At 59.9% G+C, this 23,305-nt stretch overlaps 1 protein-coding gene and 1 long non-coding RNA gene across 2 annotated transcripts; one reads left to right on the forward strand and one right to left on the reverse strand.

Annotated features, from left to right (window-relative positions):
* Positions 1–980: 980 nt before the first annotated feature.
* On the reverse strand, positions 981–18,385 carry MNT (MAX network transcriptional repressor). The gene is made up of 6 exons (XM_015118218.3): positions 17,965–18,385; positions 12,201–12,780; positions 11,275–11,316; positions 11,037–11,148; positions 4,800–4,992; positions 981–4,596 (listed from the first exon to the last, which is right to left on the reverse strand). The coding sequence occupies exons 1-6, from the start codon at positions 18,035–18,037 to the stop codon at positions 3,830–3,832; spliced, it is 1,767 nt and encodes a 588-aa protein (XP_014973704.1). The 5' UTR covers positions 18,038–18,385; the 3' UTR covers positions 981–3,829.
* A 1,946-nt stretch (positions 18,386–20,331) lies between these two features.
* On the forward strand, positions 20,332–22,871 carry LOC144335241 (uncharacterized). Its single transcript, XR_013405913.1, has 3 exons — positions 20,332–20,467; positions 21,051–21,130; positions 22,752–22,871. It is a non-coding gene; the product is annotated as an uncharacterized LOC144335241 (long non-coding RNA).
* The last annotated feature ends 434 nt before the right edge of the window (positions 22,872–23,305 follow it).

Here is a 23,305-nt window from a genome sequence, read left to right on the forward strand (position 1 = left end):
CCAAAGTGCTGGGATTACAGGCGTGAGCCACCGCGCCCGGCCTGAACTTTTCGAAGTCAACCCTTTCAGAGAACAGGATCCAAGACACTACTCCCTTCCGCAAGGGTAACCCCTACCCACCCCACCTCAGGAAGAGACGCAGCGCAGTCTCCCCCGCGGGGACTGGGAGTCAGACAGGCACTGTCAGGGTGGAAATGAGAAACTGGGTCCCCTCAGCCAGCCTGGTCTCCAGCAAGGCCCAGCTAGTGGCCCCCTGACCTCACTTCCCACACGGCCACCTCCCGAGACAGCCTGCCCATGGGGAGAAGACAGCCGCAGGGACGAGGGGCTCCCAGCCCGGCTGAGAACACGGCTCTGTGGCCCCTGACCTCCAGCCTCTTCTCCCCCTTGTTCCTTTCCCTTAGAGGCCAGCTGTATGGACTCCCCGGCTGACCTGTCACAACCACACCCCAGGCAGCAGCTTCTCAGGAAGCTCTCGCCCTCTGTGCCCAGATCCTGGGGCAACTCCCCTGTACCTTTTTTACTGGATCCGAGTCTAGCACTGGCCCCGGGTGCCACAAAGGGTGGCAGATGCTGGGTGAGAACTCTGTACCCAGTGGAGAGGTCTGACTGCAGCTCCAACGAAGTCTCCAGCTAGCCGTGTGGCCTCGACAAGTCACTGGGCCACCTCAATCCTGTTTCCTTATCTGCCAAAATGGGGCTAAGTCTTGCTTATTTACTTCACTTGGCTGTTGAAAGATGAAACAAGATCATACTTGTAAAATGGTCTGAGGAAATAGGAAACTCTGCAGAAGTTTCAGACCGACCAGAACTGCCATTTTCAGAGCGGCCGAGGCACCCGGTCAGAGCTGCTGGAGGACTCTGCTGGGCAGACAGGGTTGAGACAGGTGATCTCGCCGCTCCTGCCGCACGCTTCCCTACAGGCCTCTGCCTCCTTTTGCAATAAAATGACCCAGATGCTGCAGGCTGGCAGCTCCATCTCAGGTTTCAGTGCAGGTTTATTTCAATTTTATATTTTATTCCAGGCAAGTGCTTATTACATGGATAGTATTCATGTCTCGGTAACTAAAGTCTTGGAGCATGAACAGCCACTAGAATACAGTTCAATAGTAAAAATACAGTATGTACAAAATTAGGGTTTTTGTAGTTTTTGTTTTTGTTTTTTTTTCCCACACAGCAGATGTATCCAAACACATAAAAATCTCTACAGTCTGGGGTCGCTACAGTTTATATTTCAGGAAACAGACACAGTGGCCGAGTCCTCACTGTAAACAAGGGCCACCTCTTTGGGGGTTGGGGGTGGGACCCTGGGATGGGGGGAGAAGCAGCTGTTTCTGGAGAAAGAAGGGGTCATGGTGACCCCCCAAATTACCCTCCAGGCATTCCCTGCCTTTGGCCCCCCCAAGGAACCAACCTCCCCCTCTCCCCGAGGTAAGGACTCCCAGCCAGTGAGCCACTCTGAACATCAAAAGGTAAAACACGCATGAGAGGTAAGATGTGTGTGTGTGCGTGTGTGTGTGTTTGTGTGTGTGTCCCAGGCTGGAAGGGCTAGGGAGGGAGTGGCAGGCGGTCCCACAGGGTGAGGACAGATGTGGTCCTGACAGCTCTCAGGGGGAGACGCCCAAGGAAGGGCTGGGTGGTGGCTGCCCACTTGGGCACACAGCATCACAGCGTTCACAAACGACAACAAGAACAACAGCAACACCCATCGTCACTAATCTGGACATAGTCATTCGGCACTAGATTTGCAGGCCCCCACTGCTGGGGGACAGGGACGGGGAGGGGCAGCGGGTGGATGATGAGGTATCTGTGCAGGCCCGGGGGCCACTGGCCTCAGGATGCAGGGAGAGGTGGGCAGGCTGAGGGAGGGGCGAGCTCCACACGCTACTCTGACCGTCCGGTGGGTCAGGCCTGCCATCGCTGTCACAATGGGAATAGCAAAGCTGGCTCTCCCAGAGCCAGGGGGTCTGGTGGAGGTGGCTGTGCTGGGGTGGGTACAGGGCTCAGCCTCTGAGGGTGATGACCTGGTTTGTAACTGTCCCTTTACCCACACCAGGAGAGAGAAATAAGGAAACAGTCCCCTGGGAGATGTCCAGGACCAGGAGGGAATGGGAAGGGAATTCTTATGCATCTAAGGATTATTTCAAAAGAAAATCTATTCAAGACCTTTGCTGACCTCCTCTGTGCCTGCAGGGCACTCCAGGAAATCCTCAACTCTGTCCCCTCCCTCCTGGCCCCCTCGCCTGCCCAGGCCCCTGCCCCAGCCCATCCGTGTGAACTTCACACCCAGGGACACTGGCTTCCTCCCGCTACACTGAAAGGCCACTGGTGTGTGTCCAGGTGGGGAGCTGAGCGTGTCTGACACAAGGCCACTTGTAATAAATATCCACATACAAGGAGAGGCCAAAGCAGGCGGCCCAGGCAGAGGCAGAGAAAGCCACGCCCTAACACAGAGCCCCTGACTCCTGCCCGTTCCACGTTCAGCCCTGTCCTTGACCCAACAAGGACCTTTTCTCAGAGAAAGGTGCTGCCCAGCAGCTCCCCGGGGAGGGCCCACTCAAAAATGCCCCCTGGAGAAGCCGGGTGTTGAGGGGATAGGAGGACACAGGCAAAGGGCTGGAGCAGAAGCAGCAGGCCTAGCTCCAGCCCTGCTCTGTATAGGCCCCAGGGTCGGTCTGGAGACAGGCTTAGGGCTTAGCTAAGCCACTGCGTTTTTTTTACCTTTCTGATGCCTCAACGATGTGGCTTCTATGCTCCTGGAAACAAGACCAGCTGCTGGTCCATGTCTCCCAGACTGTAGGAGGCGCCCAAACCCCACAGGCCGCCAGGCCCACCTGTCCCTCGGAGGAGTGCCCGGCACTCAGCAGAGGTCAGAGATCAGGGGCTGAACGCAGGACAGCGTCCCTCTTTGCTGCCTTCTGGAAGCCAAGAGCCAAGCCCAGAGCTAGGGACTGGGGACAGATGCCCAGTGGCTCTCGTCCCATCCAGACCCAGGCTGCAGGAGACAGGGAAGGGGGCAGGACAGCCGAGTCCTTCTTTCCCCACCTCAGCCTGCCCTCCTGAGGTCCAGAGCCCAGTGGCAGGGCTTGGGTTGAGGACACAGGAAGCTTGGCAGTGGCTGGGTTTGGTTTATTGTTGGTAGAGAATCATTTTAAGTAGTTTCTACGGTAACGAATCACAGTGACTGCAACCGGGTCAGAGAGCCCCAGGCTGGGGCCCCACCTGTCCGGGTGGGACTCCAGACCAGCCACTTCCTATGATCTGTCACCTGTGCTCAGAGCAGGGCCCCTTATCACCCCAGTCGGCAGCTTTCTGGGCCAAGTGGCTTCGGTTCTGCTTCCCCCATTTCCCCTGCAAAGACCTGGGAAGAAAACACTGAGGCTCCGGAGGAAAGCCGGGGGCCTGGGCCACCTCACCAGACAGCAATAGCAGCAGCAGCACAGGAAGGTGGGGCAGGGCAGGGGAGAAGTCAGGGAGCGTGATGTCCACATCGCACTCATTTCCGAGGGCAGGGAGGGGAAGCAGGAGCGGCGCTGGGGCTGGCGCTGGGCCGGACAGGTGGCACGTTCCACCAGAGTCTCGCATTTTCTCAGAGTCATCTTACCAAGTCCTAGTGCAGTAGGGTGGCCCCCTGCCCGGTGCCCATCTCCCTGGGTGGCCCTTCCCTCCCTTGGCTCAGAGTCTTTGCACCCCCTTCCCCTAGGAGGCCTGGGGGTGGGTGGGGGGGGCGGGCCTGGGCCTGGCTGGAATGTGTGGAGCTGGTGGGTGAGAGAGTGGGGGACAGGTCCCCCTCCCTGTCCCCACTGGGGGCCTCTGAGTGGCCTCGTCCTCAAGCCAGCTTGAGCGTGCTGACTGGGAAGGAGGGCATGGTGACCATGGTCACAGGGTTGAGCACGGTCTGGCCCACCAGCTGGGGGTGATGCACCACCTGAGCCCCCACGGCCGGCTTCGCCATGACAGTAGCCGGGGGCCCCAGGCCGGCTGTGCCGTTCACTTGCTGGTGCGAGAGGGTGTGGGCGATGTGGCTCACTGCCACGGGCTGGCTCACTGCCACGGGCTGCGGGTACAAGGGCAGCTGGGAGCCCAAGTGGGCCACATGGTTGAGGGTGGCAGGGTGCACTGTGATGTGGCCAATGGGGGGTGTGGCAGGTGCCAGCTGCACAGCAGGGCTGGGGGCCGAGGGGGCGATGTGGGCGATGTGCTTGCCGCCTGGCCCCTGCAGAACGTGGTTCACAGTCTGGATGACTGAAGCGTGCGTGGTGGCTGTGTGGGCGATGACCGTGGAGCCGCCCCCAGCCGTTGCCACCAGATGGGCCGGAGCTGGCACCAGTGTCTGGGCAGGGGCGGCCGGTGGGGGAGGAGGGGCCGGCAGAGGGGTCTTGTGCTGCGGCTGCGGCTGCTGCACGGGGAGGTGGGCGGGAGGCAGGGCCACGGAGTGGGGGTGCGGGTGCGGGTGTGGAGGCGCAGGCGCAGGGGTGGTGCTGGGGGGTGGCAGGGCGGACTTCAGCAGCTCCGGCTGGGGACGATGGCTCAGCTTAGGTGGGCCCAGGCCCGCCCGGTCCTCCTCCATATCCTCGTCTATGTTGTCCTCACCCTCTGTGGGGAACAGGGGCAGGGAGCAGGTCAGAAGGGCGGGGGAAGCAAGCGGCTGGAGGCGTAGATGCTCATGGGGGCGTGGGAATGTGATGGGGCTGGGACTGGGGCCATCTTTTCTAGTAGGCAAGAGCCTGGCCAGGGAGGCTGGAATTTGACGTGTAACATCTGAGGACTGTGGGGCCAGCGCGGGGGCTGGGGCTCACCAGAGGCGGTGGAGGTGGAGGCCTGGTCATCCTCGGGCTGGCCCGTCTGCCGCAGCACGCGGTCAATCTCCAGCACGTCCATCCACTGGCTCAGCTCGTGCTTGAGCTCTGCCAGCCGCTGTTGCGTGGCAATCTTCTCCCGCGCCAGCCGCTCCATCTCATGCTCGTATTCCTTCTCCTTCCTCTTCAGGGACTGGGGTACAGAGTACGGGACAGCAGAACGCCCTGAGCAGCAGCCTTGGGGCCCAAAGTCCCCACAAACCTCTCCTGTCAGCTGGCCCAGAGGCAAGTCTGTGGCAACCAGGGGACCCAGCCTGACGGGGGCTGCTGGAGACCACACCTGTCCTGGTCCATGCCCCTGCCCAGGGGGGCCCAGCGTGTGTAGGCTCGCTCCACTCCTCCCAGGGAGTGTGGGCTCTTGGGACAGGCCCCAATGGAGCAAGCTCAACCAGGCATGCGGGTCCTTCCATGTCCTCCACAACTCATCCTCAGGGCTTCTCCGCCTCTGGCCCCATCCCTCCCCCAGCAGCCTATCCACTTTCTACACTTCTGCTCGGTCACTGATGCCACGAGCTACCGTCTACAGAACCCCAGGATCCTCCGCTTCGACCTCCTGGTTCACTTGTCTCCCTGGTAACTTCAACATCCTTGGAGGATGACCCAATAGGCAGTGACACAACCTCGCCCCGTCTCATGTCCAGGGATCGCCTCCTTCCTGGCTGCTGGTCCGCACCTGCTCCCCGACCTCCTGGACGACTCTCCACTGTGCACGACGCTTCTCGACAAGGCTCCACCTACATGCTGCTCCCCATCACCCTGCCCACTGCCCTCCAGACTCCCCGGGCTGAAAAACCCCCAAGCCTAGGAATGTGCCCCCGTCTACACCTGTACTTGGGCTAAACGGATCCATGAGAAATGGCTCTTGCGTCCCATGACCCAGCTCCCCTCCACATTCAAGGTCTTTCCTGTGCTCCGACCTGACACTCTTAAATCCTACTCTTTTAAGTCTCACAGATCTCCCTGCTGGCAGCTTTCTGCCCAAGCATGTCATAACCGCTGTGTCCACCAGCAATGCCAACACGTGTGTCCTTGCTGCCTTCCGAGTCCCTTTCTTGGCCTGCTCTTGACCTCCTAGCTTCCCAGGCTTACTGGTCATGCCCAGGTGCAGGGCCCGCGGGCTTTTCACATACACAACTCACCAGCTGGCCTTGGTTTTCCTCTCTGAACCCAGTCTGCCCTCGTCACACATGGATCCTCCTCTCCTTACCCCCTAGATCTTATCTGCCCGTGCTCCAAGACCACATCTGAGCCCCTACCTCCCCCACTGTCGTCCTGTATTTCACATCCTCCAGCCTCCAAGACCTTCCGGGCACCACACCATCTTCCAGGCCGGTTTGCATTTGCGGTAGATTTTTGTTTTATTCCCCTCCCCCACTCTCTCTCAATTTTTTTTTTTTTTTAAACTGTTTGTTTTTTTCAAACAGTTTCACTCTTGTTGCCCAGGCTGGAGTGCAGTGGCATGATCTCGGCTCACCGCAACCTCTGCCTCCCAGGTTCAAGCGATTCTCCTGCCTCAGCCTCCCGAGTAGCTGGGATTACAGGCATGCGCCACTACACCCGGCTAATTTTGTATTTGTAGTAGGGACAGGGTTTCTCCATGTTGGTCAGGCTGGCCTTGAATTCCCGACCTCAGGTGATCTGCCCGCCTTGGCCTCCCAAAGTGTTGGGATTACAGGCATGAGCCACCGCGCCCAGCCTACTGGTGTTTTATCTTTGATTATCCGTCAGCCCTCACCCCTGGTTCTCGTCTTTTTTCATCAACATCTTTTCTTGCCTCTGTCCCCTTCTCTCCCTATATCTCTCACTCTCCTCCAACCTGGGGGGCAGTGGTGTGTAGGAGGAGCCATAGGCCTGAGAGTCCATCTGCTCTCCTTCCTGGAGCCCAGAGGCAGAAGGGGGTAGCGTCTCCAGCCCCCTAGCCCTGAGGAAAAATGGGGTTCTTCCCACTCTACCCTCCCTTTCTCCCTGCACCAGGACTGGGCCACTTCTGGTGGGCAATGGGTCCCAGATCGGCTTACACTAAGAACGCTAAGAACTGCAAACAAAATTTCTATTAAGTTTTGTGTTTCAGGAAAAAAAAGGGGGGGGTGAAATGAGAAGAGCCCCATCTGCCTGGGCAGTAAATACGAGGCTGTCAGATAGGACTTCATCAGGAACTGGCTCATACAAAGTCTCTCTCATATATATGTTTTGTCTTTCTGTCTCAACACACACTGTCCCTGTCCGAGCTGTGAATGAAGGTGAGGATGGCTGCATAGTCTGTTTAGATCCCAGAGCCCACGGGTGGCCAGGAAGAGCTACGCACAGGGTGCTTACTCGACCCCAGGGGAAGGATCTGGAAGGGTGCTGTCCCGACTCCTGGTGACCATGTTCCTTTCCACCTCTGTCCTGTCTGTTCCCTGAATCACAGGGAGAATGACAGTAACCCATTAGACCCAGGTTTCCCTGCTTTCATGCCCTAGGGCGGGGGTCCCCAAACCCCAGGTACTGGTCCGTGGCCTTTCAGGAACAGGGCTGCAGCAGGAGGTGAGCGGCGATGGCACAGGACCACCTGAGCGCAGCCTCCTGTCAGATCAGTGGGACATTCGATTCTCACAGAAGCAGGAGTCCTCCTGTGAACCGTGCACCCCGGGAGTCTAGGTTTCGTGTGCTCCTTAGGACAGTCTGCCTAATGCCTGCTGGGAGGTGGAACACTTCCATCCCGAAACCAGTCCCGCCCTCCCTTTCCATGGAAAAATGGTCTTCCAGGAAACGACTCCCTGTTGCCAAAAAGGTTGGGTATCGCTGTGCTAGGAGCACTTTTGCTGTTCTGTAGCAGCTTTTCCTGACTAGGCCTGGCAAAGTCTCCAACCCCACCCACCAGTGAGGCCAGCTTCCCACACTCCCTCCTGCATAGATTCCTGCCCTCACCAGTGACAGGTGTCTCTAACCATTAGGGCCTGCAGCACATAATCCAGGTAGAGCCATGCTCTGTACTGGCTTGAAACCCGGAAGCTCGACACTTCTGTTGCCAGTCCCAGGCCACACACAGCCCGCTCTGTCATTCTGGCCTTCACAGTTTCTCTCCATTTTCTGCTAGGAAGACAGTAGGAAACTCCCTTGCCCCTACACACACACACACACCTGTGTGTGACTTTTCGTTTTTTGGAGACAAGAGTCCCACTCTGTCACACAGGCTGGAGTGCAGTGGTGAGATCTTGGCTCATTGCAACCTCCACCTCCTGGGTTCTGTGATTCTCCTGCCTCAGCCTCCCTAGTAGCTGGGATTACAGGCATATGCCAGCAAGCAGGACTAATTTTTGTATTTTTAGTAGAGACGGGGTTTTGCCATGTTAGCCAGGCTGGTCTCGAACTCCTGACCTCAGGTGATCCGCCCCGCCTCGGCCTCCCAAAGTGCTGGGATTATAGGCGTGAGCCATCGTGCCCAGCCTGCGTGTGGCTTTTTACCTGGCTCTGAGGCTGTGTCAAGGGGCCCTAGGTGAGTCAGCTCTCACTTGAATCTGGCTGCTGGCAGCTGGAAGCAGCAGTCCTGAACTCAACCCACCTGTGGGCAGGATGTAGTTCTGGGCCAGGGAGTGACATGGATCAAAAGCTTCCTCTTCTCACCTAGTCCAGTTCTTCACAGGCCTAGAGGCCCCTGCAAGATTTCCCCAGGGTCTAACTTTAACCCACATTGCTTCATTCTAAACCCATTTCCTTTCTGTGACTACCTGGATGCACAGTTTGGTACCTATTTTTCTTGTCTCTGTCCACTTTTCTGTGGCTGTCTTCAAATCTTTGGCCACCTCCAAGCCACTCTGGATTCTGGCTGGGGACCACTGCCTTCCTCCCACAGCTTCCTGCTCTCAGCATACAAACAAAGCCCCCAGTCTTCACAGCCCCACTGGTCTCTCCAGGACCAGCTCTTGACTCTGCCCATCTCTGAGTGACAACCCTCCTGACCATGTTCGTGTTTGTTCTTAGAGACGGAGGTCTCACTCTGTGGCCCAGGCTGTCCTCGAACTCCCTAGGCTCAAGCGCTCTTACTGCCTGGGCCTCCCGAGTAGCGTAGCTGGGACTCAGGTGCGAGCCATCGTGCCTGGCTTATTTCCAAAAAGCATCCTGTTCCCTCCTGCTGGGCTGCACCTGGGCTCCTGGCCTCCACTTGGCTCCGTCCCACCCAGACTTATCCTGCAGGTCTCAATGTCCTTTCCTCAGGAACAGCCATCCTCCCTCCCCAGAACAGATCCTGCCGCCCGGTTCCTATTATGCCCATACGGCCGTCTTCTGTAGAGTGACTTGTTCATCATCTGCCACAACGCCCAGCCTGGGAGAGCGTAGACCCAGGTTTTTTACTTGCTCGCCACCATCTGCCCAGAAGCAGAGACTTCGCTACAAGCACCTCAATGAATAACTGAATAAATGGTTTGTAGTTTCCTGCTTCTGTGACCAGCACCAGAATGGGTGTCCCTTCTGGACAGCCTGGGGCCCACCCCGGCTCCTACTTCAGCGGGCCCAGCTCCTCAAGAGCTTCCTTCTGCGGCTGCCGCTGAGTCTCCTTCCGATTCATTTCCAAACCCACACGTTACGCAAGGCGCCCTCTGCAAGTAGTATCTGCAAAGAGGAACTCGCCATGCCGTCCTTCCTATTTCTCAAAAATAATAGCTACGTGAATGTCGGGATTACCGCGAAGTGTCTGCACGAACACCCTCAGCCAGCCCTGCGACTAAACTACAACCAAGCCCACGTTCTGCAAAACCATTCCAGAAATAAGCCACCGGCCTGTCGCGGCCTCCGGGTCCCTCTCCCGCTCGGCGCCCCGAGGCCCCACCCCGAAGCACGCGCGCACCCACGCGGCCGCAGCTTCCCTGCGTCACCCTCGCCAGCCGCACCGCCCTCCGCAACTCGGGAGCACCGCCCCCGCCCGCGACAGCCAATCCGCGAACCCGGCCCCGCCCCTCCCCGCTGCCCGGAAGCGGCCTGGAGGCGCGCCAGCTCCGCCCCCTGGCCGGGAGGGCGGGCGGAAGGGCGCGTTCGCTGGAGGCAGGGAGGGAGCCGCCCGCCTGGAGCAGTCGCGAAGCAAGCAGCGCCTCCGCCCCTCCCTCAGCAAGTCAGGCTCCGGTTACCTCAGGGCCGTGACCCCGCGGTCGAGGCCGGGGGAGGGGCGGCGCCCCGCGGCTGGCTCCTCGCACGCTGGACCCTCCTCGCCACCCCTCCCACGGGGCCCGTGACCCCGCGCGGCCCCCGCAGCTTCCTCAGCGGGTGGACAGGGAGAGTCCCGACTCGCCGCCCCCTCGCCCCACGCGGGCTGGGAGCCCCACGTCCCTCCATCCCCAACGGCTCCCCGTCTCGGCGGCCGCCGGCCCATCCCCCACAGCCTCCGGCCCGGCGCGCGGAAGCCCCGCCGGTTTCCAGGGAAACCGAAGCTCAGGCCGCCATGGCAACTGCCTGACGTGGCGGCGCCCCCGGCCCCAGCGCTGCAGAGGGAGCGACGCCCAAAGGGAGGAGACGCGCAGCCGGGAGGGCCCCGAAAAAAGGGACCCCCCTTCCCCCTTTCTTAGCCCAGGAGGAAGGAAAGCGTGACGTGTTTCAGGCTCGGCTGCCCCGGGGCTGTTTGCCGCCCAGTCAAATCGCAGTTTTCCCCGCCCCAGGCGTAACCCCACACTCGGGCCGTGGCGCCTCCACGCGCGCTCCGAGAGGACCTTCCTCCTCCGGGGCACATGGGGCTCGGCCCGCGCCGCAGCGTGGACGGGGACCACGCCCAACCCTCCCCGCAAATAGCGACACACATTCGGGCGAAATCTGGGCTCCCGCCCAGGCTCTGCGGCCGGAGAGGAGGCGTCGGGCCGCCCCATGCCCTTCCCTCCAGCGGCTGCACCAACACGCGCGAACGGGAGCCGCCACCGGGACTCGCACCAAGCGTCACGGTGCGCGCCTCACGGCCCCCGGGACACTAAGGCTGCGGGGGCTCGGGAGCGGCGGGGGAGGGGAACCGTTCCTTCCTCTGCGCACGCGCGCCCTCGCGGGCAGGGAGCCCCGCTGACGTCAGCCGGGCCATGTGCTCAGCGCCCGCGTGGAGGCGGGAGGGAGGCGCGGGGGAGCCGCCGGGGCGGGAGGGCGGGGCGGGGCGCGGCCGGGGGAGGGGCGGCGGAGGGAGGGCGGAGGAAGCTGCGCGGCGCCGGCCTCCGGGCCCCATACCTGGATGTACCGCAGCGCCGTCCGCAGCACGCTCAGATTGGACGTCTTCTTGTCATCCACGTTGGGGATGTTCCGCTTCAGGGTCTCAAAGCACTCCTTCAGATGGGCCCTCCTGGAGAGAGGGGCGAGCGCCGGTCAGCGGTGCCTGGGGCGGGGCTGGGATGGGGGGGAGGCAGGGCCCGGGGGAGCTAGGGCCGAGGGCCGGCGGGGCCCGGGCCACACACGCGCACACACACACCTGTTCTTCTCCAATTTGTTGTGGACTTCTCTGGTTCCGATCCTGAAACCCAGACAGACAGGAGGCTCAGGGAGGACTCGATGAGACGGCCTTCCTGATGACCCGCGCCGCCACCCCCCAAAATTGCCACAGGCTGTTTGTCCCCAGCATTGTCTTGTTTTTTTTTTTTTTTTTTTGAGACGGAGTCTCGCTCTGTCGCCCAGGCTGGAGTGCAGTGGCGTGATCTCGGCTCACTGCAAGCTCCGCCTCCCGGGTTCACGCCATTCTCCCGCCTCAGCCTCCCGAGTAGCTGGGACTACAGGCGCCCACCACCTCGCCCGGCTATTTTTTTGTATTTTTTTAGTAGAGACGGGGTTTCACCGTGTTAGCCAGGATGGTCTCGATCTCCTGACCTCGTGATCCACCCGTCTCGGCCTCCCAAAGTGCTGGGATTACAGGCTTGAGCCACCGCGCCCGGCCAGTCCCCAGCATTGTCTTAAAGCAGCTTGGGAGATGTTCGCCCTGTGCCATGCTGCGCCCACTCCTTGCAGGGCACGTCTTTGCTCATAAATCACAACCTCTGTCACCCTCCATCCCACCAGGAGGGAGACAGGAGGGCTCCTGGGACTCAGAAGCAGCAGGTTGACCCCCGCCCTCACCCAAGTGGCCCATACTCTGTCCAGAGGCCTGGGAATGCCATAAGCCTCAGCCTTGGAGGGCGTTAGAAAACACAGAAGCCTGGCAACAGGGGGTAATGGGACGTTCCTTCCCGGGATAGAGATGGGCACAGTGAGGCGGTGTTCAAATAAAGGGGGCACTTCTAGGCTGGAGAGGCAGGACACCTCTGAAGCCCCAGCCGGGGAGGGTACCTTGTCTTGCACACAGCCCAGGGGATGGGCAGCTCTCCTACTCATCCCAGCAGCCCGACCCTGCCACACCCCACTCACCCCCCTGGCCTCTTCTTCTGTTCACTGGATTTGACTTCTTCAGCTGGTGCCAACTTCAGGGTCCCAAGGGTGGGTGGGGGCGGCTGCTGGGGGGCCAGCTGAGGCTGGACTCCAGGGTGTGGTGCTATGGTCAGGATAGGCGTGGGGAGGGGCTGCAAAGGCTTGGGGCTGCCCGTGGGTGGAATGGTGGTCTTCGAGTCCGGCAGTAGGGGAGCAGGGGTGGGCACCTGTGGCCTGCTGGGCAGGGGGGCAGGCTCCTTAATGCTGAGTCCAGGGGTGCTAACCAGGGCTGGCTGACGAGGCGCCAGGGGCAGAGGCTGGGCTGCTGGCGGCAAGGGTGGGGGTGGGGGTAGTGGCTGAGGGGAGTTGGTCACCACAGGAATAGGAATGACAGTCAGTGGGGCAGGGGTGGCAAGTGGTGGTGGGGGTGCGGGCGGGGGAGCCGGCGGAGACAGAGGCAGGGGTGGTGCCTCAATGCGGGGTTCCTCCACAGGAAGGGCATGTGCCAGCCTGGCCAGGCTATTGGCCTTCTTCTGCTCCTGCTCCCGCTCCCGCTCCAAGCGAAGCCGCTCCTGCTCCTCTACGCAGAGAGAACACAAGGGGGGGGGTCTCAGCAGGGCCCCAGCCCTCCAGTCCTAACGCATCCTCTGACCCTAGCCCAGTCAGTACTCAGTGATACCCCTGCTCAGCGAGAGACTCCACAAATAGCCTACCAGTCCAGCCAGGCACAGGGGAAAGCGCCGGGGGCACAGCAGTGAACAAATCAAGCAGACCTGGTCCCTGCCAGCAGGGAACAGGAGGACAGTCACGGGGGCTGAGAGTCCGGGCTGCAGGCAAGACAGGTGGCCGTGGAAGGGAAGGGTGGAGCAGAGCTGTCAGAGGGTGCTGCAGGCCACCTGCCAGCCTGTAGGGTGAGGAGGAGGGCAGGTGAGGGCAGCGAGGGTCAGGAGCCACAGGGTCGAGGTGGGAGAGGCGGGCAGAGGCCCAGCCACCCAAGACTTCGCACCAGAGAAGGGGGTGTGCTGACAGATCCCAGCTTCCGTGGAAGGCCTTTAACAATGTTTACCAAGCACCTTCTAGAGGGCAGGCAGTGTCTGCATGGCACAGATGAAGGCAGTGAAGTTCAGAGAGCAAAGTGATTTGCTGCAGGTCCCACAGCAAGCCTCCTGACCCCTGGAGGACGCTTGCCGTGCTCACAAGGAAGTGCCTCGCACACATTCACAGTCCCTGGATCGTCACAAGAGCCCCACGTCACATCACAGGCAGGACAGGGACACCACCCTCATTTCACACATGTGGAAACAGCCCAGCACTCCTGACCCCGAGGCTAGATCCCAATGCCTGTTTTCCTCAGGGACCATTCAACAAACACACTGAGTCCCTCTCTGACCCTTGTCGTGCTGAAACTCATTTCTCCCAAATCCTCAACATCCCCACCATCAGCAGCAGCAGCGCCAGCATGTCCTGTCCTCCGGGCCCAACGCGTCCTCTGACATCCTCAGTGACACCCGCTCAGCCTGAGACACCACAAATACCCAAGCAGTCCAGCCAGGCACCGGGGAAAGTGCGCCTGCCTGGTTCAGGGTGAGAGAGGGCAGCTGAGGAGGAGGAGGCACAGCAGCGGCCATTTCTCCCAAACAAGAAGAGACTGGGCTCTTCAGTAGGGGCTGAGCAGGGCAGTGCACCCCACCATCCGCTCAGCATCTCTGCTGAAAGCCCAGCAGGAAGGCAAGGCCCACTCAGGAGCTGGCTGCGAACAGGGGAAGGGGAGACACCTCCATCTCCAGCCTGCCCCGTCCTCTCCCAGGCCCCACCATTCTGGTTCCCTGGCTACGGGGCTGGCCCAGGCCCTTGGAGTCTGCAGCCCCCAGGCCAGGGAGCCGCCATGACAAGCAGCCCTCTCCTCTGGCCCCGGATGCCCCGCTCCGCTGACGAACGCAGCAGACAGCTCGGGCTGGTGGACACGCCCCAAACACCTGGGCAACGGGTGGTGCGGGGGACTGGAGTCGGCCAAAGCCCCCTGAGGAGGGGAGCACCCATCTCCCACACTCTTACTGGCTCAGAGGCCTCAGAAAACTTGAGGTCTCAGGCCCTTTGGCCAATCAACAACTGGGTGTGAGCCAGGCCTGCTCCCAGCCCCGCCCTCCCGAAGAGGGAAGAGGCCGAGGAGGAAGCGGAGGGGGAAGCGTCCTGGGAGGGGAAGCCTCAGTGGTTTCCCAGCAGCCAGAGTTCAGGAGCTGGGCCAGCCAGCGGGTCTCTTCCAGATCTCACTAGCCCTTCGGGAAGGGGCGATGCCAGGCCGGTGCAGGCCTGCTCCAGTGCGGGGCACTGGAGGTTACCTTAGGTTACCGCCCGGGAGAAAACCAGCCCTGCGCTCCGCTTCCCACAGACTGCACTGGCCAAGCAGCCTGCTGAGTTCCAGTGACAGGGCCCTTCTCAGTTGGGTGCAGCCTCTGTTGTCCCCAGCCCCTTCCCCTACCCCAGGACAAGACTCTGGATCCCAGGGCTTAACACAGCCCCCACCTCCATCCCTTTGGCTGATAGACCTAACTTTTCATTGGCCTTGAGACATGTGCTCTACTCTCTATAGGCAGAGGGACGATCAGGGCCCTCCCTGAGTCACAAGGACAGGCGGGACCCTAGAGTGCAAGCCAACCCCCATTTCCCATATTTTAAAGCAACCCAAAGCTCACCTGGGAGGTAGCAACCTCCTTCTCACCTGCCCTCTCTCACCCAGAACCAGGCAGGTACACCTCACAGGTGCCAGGAACGACCCAGTCACACCTGGAGCAGCATGAGAAAGTTCCAGGGGTGGTGAGGAAGAGGAGCTGCCCCGGGGCCAGATCCAGCCCACCAGAGCTTCCTGCCCCTTCCCACCCAGCGGCAACCCTCTCCCTGTGCATTGGAGAACCGCCAAACTGGTGGTGGCTGCTGCTCCCTCAGGAGCACCCTGGGCTTAGGCTCTTTAAAAGAACGTTCTGTGCATCCACCAGACAGTGCGCCCCCTCACATGCCTCCCTGGGCTCCACCCAGAAGCTGCCCCCAAAGAATTTAGCATGGCCCTTCTGCAGTGACCCAGGGGCCAAGGCTCCAGCCCACACTCAAGAGCATGGGCAGTGTGCTCCCTTCAACCTTCCCAAGCGACTGTGGCCCAGGCGCTCTGCAGGCACAGGGCTAGGGGTGGAGGAGTCCACACTGGTGGGCCCCAGCAGCCACAGGAATTCTCCCGTCTGCTCGATAAACAGGGGCTTGGTGTCTAAGGCAGGCCCAGGGTAAGCCTTGGAGAGTTGGTCAGGAGCCTCTGGACACTCCAACCAGCTCCCTCCAAACAGGGCAGAAGAGTTGCTTCTGAGCCACCTCCATCAACACTGGAATGACCATGCCAGGCCCTCCAGCTGAGCACCAGGATAGCTCTGCCCTTTCTTCTCTCTCTGACAGGCACACACATCTGCAGGGTCCTCATGTGAGCAAACTGGCTGGTCTAGGTCAGAAACCCATGCTTGCGGTTGAAAGGGAGAATGGACAAGAGGATCCCTGTCCAGAGCTGGTCCTAGGTCCTGGGAAAGCGTTCTGGTCAGCAGGTTCACCTACCATGCCCTTCCCTCCCGTTCGTCCTGCCCCAGCTCAGAGGACAGAACGTCAAGAGGGAGAAGAAAATGAATTCTGGAGGTGAAACTGCTGGGACCGGTTCTGGCCACCTGTACATGAGTTTTTGAGTAGATCCGGCTTTCCGCACCCACTCATCTCCAAAGACCTCTGACCAACACCAAGCAGCGGTGACCAGGCCGCTGAACTCGGCCTAAACACAGTGGGTACTCGAACTGCAATGTGTTGGTGGCGGCAGCAGGTGACTTAGTCTCTCCGAACCTTGTGCACGGTCTTCCCCTGACCCCTGTGCCCAAACGTAGGACATTCTTGGTCACCACGGGCACTCTCCACTGCCAGACCCTGCTCTGAACCCCCAAGGCAACAGGCGGGGAGTGTTGGTGACGTCCCCGCCCATCACTTCTGCAAAACCCAGGCATCTGGGTCTCACATATTTCCAGTGACTCCTGACCTTGAGAGGCCGGTCGCCCCGACTAGGCCGGCGGCCCCGCAGCTCCCCCGCCCCTTGCCCGCTGCCGCTCCCCGCTCCCCCCCTCACTGCCCGCCGCGGCGGCAGCACACGGCGGCGCGCGCGCACACAACACACTACTACCTCCTGCATGACTCATCATTGAAGCAACAATAGGCAGAGAGAAAGGAAAGGAGGGCGAAGCACTCTCTCCACCACAACCAACCCTGCCGGGGGATTCTGGGGGGCGGGGAGGGCACAGGAGTCCCCGGGTCCTGCACACACACCGTTCCAGAGCCGAGGCTCTGGCAGCACCCTGGAAAAGGAAGATCTTTCCCCCCAGCCCCTCTGCAGCACCCTGAAGCCAGGGACCACCAACAGGGCGCGTGAAGATGGGAGTCATTAGTCTCTTCCCTTTAGAGGAAGCGCCGAAGTTTCTTTCTCAACCTGGCTCATTCCAGCGTGGCCCCGGGTGATGCCAGGGGGCATGGTTGGAACGTTCTGGGGGTCAGTGGAAAAATGTGAGCTCTAAATGTCTCGTCGCCCTGCGATTCTGAGGGTTTCCCTTGCTCTCGGGATCAAACACAGGAGGTTAGGGGCGAGAGCCGACAGGTGAGCTCGGCTCCTCCCTCGCAGGGCAAAGGCTCTCCCTGGGAGGTGCCCAGAGGCCGGGGCCCGCGCCCGGGCCCAACCCAGCGCAAGGCCCCTTGCCAGCCCCGCCCAAGCCCCGCCCCCAGCCGAGCGCGAGGCGGTGAGGAGGGGCCGGGCCGCGCCGTCCCCAGCAGGAGTGTCCCCGGTGCACGTGGTCGGGGGCTGAGCCCGTCCACGTCACCACCCGGTGTAACCAACGGGCTCGGAACGCAGGCACACGCAACATTCCAGGCGAGAGCGGGTTTGGAACGCGCAGACACGCCACATTCCACACTGGCTAAAGCGGGGCGCAGCGAGGGGGACCCGGGGGCTGCCCCCCAGCGACCCGCGGGCCATTTCGCAAACGCCCAAGTAGCCCGGCTTTCACCCAAACCCCGGACGCGCGGCCCAGCCCAGCTCTGGGAGGCGGGGTCAGGCGGGGCTGGCCAGGATCATAAGACACGCGATGTCATTTCATTCTGCAAAGGCCGCCTCCGCCCCAAGCGGCGCGTAGATCTGCCGGGAGCGCCCCCCGCACCCTCCCCACGGGGCCAGGGAAGCCGAAGAGCTGCTCGGCGTAGAGTAGTCCCCACCCCCACTCCGTTACACACACGCCCACTCGTGTGCTATACACACGCCCGTGTACACGTCCGTTCATCTGCTTTTCCCGAGGCTCACATCACACATCCCCCGTGCACACACGCACGCACACGCGAGCCTGCCACCCCCACGCAACACCATTCCTCACCCCACCCCCCGGCTCACACATCCTCAGTGCCACCGAGGGCTCCGCTGGCCCACGCAAAAGCAGCCCCCCACGGAAGGGGCACAGGAGTGCCAGGCAGCCAGGGTGGCGCCCGCAGGAGCCAGGTCCCTCGCTGCATGTTAATGACTTCATTAATTAATTTCACTGCCCACATCACCCCTCCCCGGGCGGCGGCTCTCGCGGGGAGCCGTGCGCTGCCAGGTTCCGCGGGCCGCCCGGGAGGGGGCCCTGTCCGCGGTTTCGCGTGGGTTCGGGGACCGGGGTCACTCGCTTCCCCTTCCCCGGTGCCCCAGGGGCCCAGCCCGGCCGCTCACCACGTGCTCTCTGTTGTTGCTGCGCTTGCCATTCCAGGAAGCGGGCCGCCTCCAGTAGCGTCTCTATGCTCATCGCGCCGAGAGCTGCCGGGGGCGCGCCGGGGCCGAGGCTGCGGCCCGCGAGCCGGGCACAGGTCAGGCTGGCGGGCAGGCAGGAGGGAGGGATCACCTCCGGGGGGCGACAGGGCTGGGCGGCGCAGTGCACTCCGCAGGGAAGAACGGGGGAGCACGGGGAGAAAAATCAATGTCTCTCAAAATATTTGCAAAATATAAAATTGCAAATTTAAAAAAATGGGTGCAAAAAAAAAAAAAAAGGCGGCACTGCCTCCCTTCTTCCCCTCCCTCTCTACCTCCCTTCCGATGCCTCCCGCCCCGCGGCCCCCGGGAGTCCCGCCGACAAGAAAGGGCTTTGCAACAAGATGGCGAGGAGGCACCGACACACACAACAAGGGAAGGAGCCGCGCTGCCCCCGGCCGCCGCCCCCGCTACTACACCGGGGCCACAGCCAAAGCCCGGACCGGAGCCCCCGCCCGCAGGGCCGCGGCGTCTCGCGAAGGGAGGGGCGGGTCCTGCGCTGCTGGCCCCGCCCACCGGAGCCGGCGCGCGCACACGTGGCCCGGGCAGGGAGGGAGAGGTCAGAGCCGGGTGTGCGCGCCGTGGTTCCGCTTTCCAGCTGGCCCCGCCCCTGCTGCAAGCCACAAGTTGGGCCGGGGCGGCGCGTTTGGGTCGTTCACGACGAAATCTGTCCTGCTGGAGGGAGGGAAGGATGAACAATTCAAGATTTAACAGAGCTCCAATCAGGATATTCCGGGTCAGGGAAACCTTGGGAATGGCAGAGACTGGCCTGACCCTGGGTCTCCACGCTCCACCCACTCGCGACCTAAATCCCGCAATCGCCCGGCTGTCGCAATTCCCCCGGGATCCGCCCCTGGGCGGAGCTGCCGGCGGCTGGAGACTGTCAGAGAACCAGCGGAAGGAGCGGAGCGAGAGTCCGGCTCCGCGTTTTGTCTCCGTTCCTCCCCCCGCAGTGCGTTCGCATCCTATTAGGCGACGTCACCGGGCTGCGGGCCAATGGGCGGGCAGGACAACACGGCATGGAGCAGCTCCACATGGACACCCCGCGCCGCCAGCCTTCGGTTTAAAGGGCCAGTGTCTGCAGGTCACATTCGCGGGTGCGGATGGGGCCACTTGGCGAACCCAGGGTGGGACGCCGTAAGGGAAATCCCGCAGTCATGCCCTAGCCTCCCCATTCCTTTTCGCCACCCTCCATTTAAAACCAAACCTTTATCTTTCCTTCCCCTAAACCCCAGTCTTTGTCCACGCGTATTCGATGTGGGTGGAGACACGGACTGTGCCACCCCATGGGCCACCCTTTGCTCTGGGGCCGGGGCCCGGGCAGGGAACACGAAGCGCCCGCAGCCAAGGCCCTGGGGGCGTGGCCCAAATCGGGAACAACAACGTGGAGGGCGGAAGCCCGGCCCTCCCCGCGCCTGGCGACCGGCAGTGGGCGGGACGCGGGGGCGGGGTCCGCTGCGTCCGGCTGGAACCGCGCTTCCCAGAGGGAGGGACCCCGTCGCCCGCCCGCCCGCCTGCTTCTTCCTGGCGCGAGTGTTTAGGGGAGCCCGGGTGCAGTCGGAGAGTTAGTCCTTCGAGGCCGGCGGGCCCTAAATCCTCTCACTTCACAGATAAGGAAACTGAGGCCGAGACGGCCAAGGACTCGTCTAAGGTCGTTCCGTATTCCACCTGCTCCTCTCCCCCAAAGGGGGAGCACTCCCCCTGACCCCAGGGACGACTCTGAAGCCAGTTCTGGGGGAGGGCCCGCAATTAGAAAAATGCCAGGGAGGAATAGCAACCCTGACCACTTAATACACTGTGATTGGGGCAACAAAAATCTTCAGCTGAGACCCCACTCTGCTGTTCTGCTTCCTCGGTGGAAGCCACACGAACCCCACTGGTACAGCGGCAGCGATAGACCCCCGGAGGCTGAAAACTTCTTTGGAGCATCCCGGAGCATGTCGATTGTGCTGTGCCAGTGCGGGGGAAGTACCCTCAGTTCTGTCCCCAGGCCCCTTTCTTTGCTAACCGGTCCAAGAAGTGAGGGGCAGTCAGTGTCAGTGGGTTTAGAACTCCACAGCCGCGGCTTCGCCATCACACAGAACCAGAAAGCAAACCTTCATGAGGCGGAGAGGCAGGCCGCCCTGCCAATCCATTCCGTCACATGGCACCCTCGGAGCGTTCCTATTTTAGGGACTGGTTGGAAGAGAGCTAGAAACATAGAAAGAGGGCAAAATGTTTGCTGGCTTTGCTCCTTTCCTTTGAGGGCATCGTAATGCATCCTGGGGGGAAAAAATCTGCACAGATCCTGGAAATCAAGAACTTCGTGAACCACAGGAAGGGGGCTGTTTGCCAGCGCTAATCTACAGAGGCCTCTGATCTTTTCACATTTAATGCCCCAGCATCTAGAGGCGAGCATGGAGAGGTCGCCACACACACAAATGTCCAGGTAGGTACCACTGATTTTGCTTATGACGAAGCTGGAGCAAAGGCGGATTAGAACGGAACAGCCCAGTTCTTCCCCAAGGAATGGATGCCCCTTTGCTGGGAGGGCTAGATCTGTGCTGGCTCCAACATTGCTTCCTTTAAGGTGTCTGCCACTTGCCACCAGTATGCTTGGGCCTTTGCACAACTAGAGAAAATGGGAAATTAAAAGGCAATATATATTATAGGCGGCAGTGGAACAGGGACTCTGAACAGTATACAGACAGTCCCTGACTTGTGATGGCTCGACACAGGACTTTTCAAGTTAGCAATGGTTGTAAAAGAGAGAATCTAGCGTGCGCTCCTCGATTTGGGATGCGATTATGGCTGGTGAAACCCGTCCTAAGTGGAGCCGCATCTGTATGTGATAGTGACCTGAGATAATGCTGTCGGGCAAGTTCTTATTTTGTGTGAGGTCAGCGCCGTGGTGCGCAGTGCTCCGTCCAGCTGTCCCTGCTGTCCTCAGGTGGCCATGCACTCGGGCAGTCCTGGAGTTTCTGCTGAAGGCTGAGGTTTAATTCTCTGTACTCTTCTTTGTCATTGCCCAGGTCTATACCATTAAGTAGGCACCTCTCTGAAAAGCAGTATTCTTAAGACGCTGTTGGCTTCAGGGGTGAGGAAGCAGGAGGTAAGAGTAGAGTGAACACGGATTTGAATGCCAGCCTCTCCATTGCCCCCAATACCCCATCTGCTCCAGAGCTTAGCGGAGATGTTTGCTATTTAAAACAAACAGCCTTCCTGGCTTCACATGATCATCTGTTTATTTGGGTCATGTGGGGACAGCAGCCAGGGGATGTTAGGCAAAAACAAGGGTTTAGAAGGGAGGCTGCAGGCCGGGCGCGGTGGCTCACGCCTGTAATCCCAGCACTTTGGGAGGCCGAGGCAGGTGGATCACTTGAGGTCAGGAGTTCGAGACAATCCTGGCCAACGTGGTGAAACCCTGTCTCTACTTAAAAAAAAAAAAAAAGAAAAGAAAATTAGCTGGGCGTGGTGGCGGGTGCCTGTAATCCCAGCTACTGGGGGTGGTTAAGGCAGGAGAATCACTTGAACCCAGGAGGCAGAGGTTGCAGTGAGCCGAGATCGCACCACCGCACTCCAGCCTGGGCAACAGAGAGAGACTCTGTCTCAAAAAAAAAAAAAAAAAAGAAGGCAGGGAGGCTGTTTCTGGGCCTGTTGTTGCGTACAGGAACCTGAAAATGGCCAAAAAGAATACTTCATCAACCAAGCTTTCCCCAGTTGGGGAATGGACAGTGGGGGTGGGAGATACCTATAAACAGGGATGTGAGGGTCTGAAAGACGAGGGGAATGAATAGGAGGGCTGTTCAGCATTTTAGCCCCAGCTTCCTGTCCAAGCGGGTCGGGTGGAGCCAGGATAGAAGCTGGCAACTGTACTCACTCAGGAGAAAGAGAAGTAAGTCTTTTTGGTTTCAGCAGAAAGGTTAGCAGGTTTGGGGAATTATCCAAAGGCCAGCAGTCTCTAAAAAGGTGTTCCTTAAGTTTTTCTTTTTTTGAGATGGAGTCTCTCTCTGTCGCCCAGGCTAGAGTGCAGTGGTGTGATCTTGGCTCACTGCAACCTCCGCCACCTGGGTTCAAGTGATTCTCCTGTCTCAGCCTCTGGAGTAGCTGGGATTATAGGCATGCACCACCACGCCTGGCTAATTTTTATATTTTTAGTAGAGACGGGGTTTCACCATGTTGGCCAGGCTGGTCTCGAACCCCTGACCTCAAGTGATCCGCCTGCCTCTCGGCCTCCCAAAGTGCTGGGATTACAGGAATGAGCCACCGCGCCCAGCTGTTCCTAAGTTTCTTCATGGCTTCTAGGTGCTTAGTACCTTTGAGCAGGAGAAAAGCTGGCTGTCCATCATGGTGACTTTCTCAAGAGACGCTTTCCATTTTCAGTCTTCCTCCCCAGGTCTTGTGCACCCCACCCCCCAGTTCAAATTTCGTTATGTCCTCCAATTTTTTAATCTTTTATTCTTTGTTCACCAACCACAATAAGAAGCACCAATTCCCCAATTTTTTAATATGCTGAGCCAGAGACATCCCCTTAGTGAAACTGTCTTCTTATCCCCCCACCACTCACCCAACAAAGTATCAACTCCCAGAGCTTCTAAAATCAGTGCCGACCCCTCCAAAGCCTGAGTCATGAGATGGGGGAAAGGGCGTGAAGCCAAAAGTACAGGTGTTCACAGTAGGTCCCAGAAGGTGTCCCAACCCTTCAAGCCTGACGTCTCGTCGTTTGCAAGCAGCTGAGAAGCTTTTCACATGCCATCATGAAAACGAGACCCATGGGAGGAAGCTGGCTGCAGGACGAAGAGGAAGCAACAGAAGACTAGTACACTCGAGACATACCAGAGAAGATCCATTTCATAAAGATTTATTGTGTGCCTGAGATGCCAAGCACTAGGCTAGGTATGCTGTGGCCACGGCCAGGGGACCTCTGGTAAGCCAGAGTGGGACGAAAGGTCACAGAGCGGAACTCCGCTCCACAGTGATCATTTGCAAAAGATGAGTTTTGCTGTTCGCCGCCGTGCGGACGCAGCACCAGAGACAGGACCACAGGAGGACCCAGAGGGCGCCGCCGTGCTCGTTTGAGTAGAGGCAGCCTCCGTGTCTGTGGGTTCCGCACCCATGGAGGCAACTAACCGTGGATCAAAAATATTCAGGAAAAGAAAAATATTTTAAAAACACAAGAAAAAATAATACAAATTAAAAAACCAACACAGCACAAGAACTGTTTACACAGCATTTACATGGTATGAGGTATTTGAGGAGCGCAGAGATGAGTTAAAGGATATAAGGG

This window comes from Macaca mulatta, chromosome 16 (genome assembly GCF_049350105.2).
Source record: "Macaca mulatta isolate MMU2019108-1 chromosome 16, T2T-MMU8v2.0, whole genome shotgun sequence".
Classification (NCBI taxonomy): domain Eukaryota; kingdom Metazoa; phylum Chordata; class Mammalia; order Primates; family Cercopithecidae; genus Macaca; species Macaca mulatta.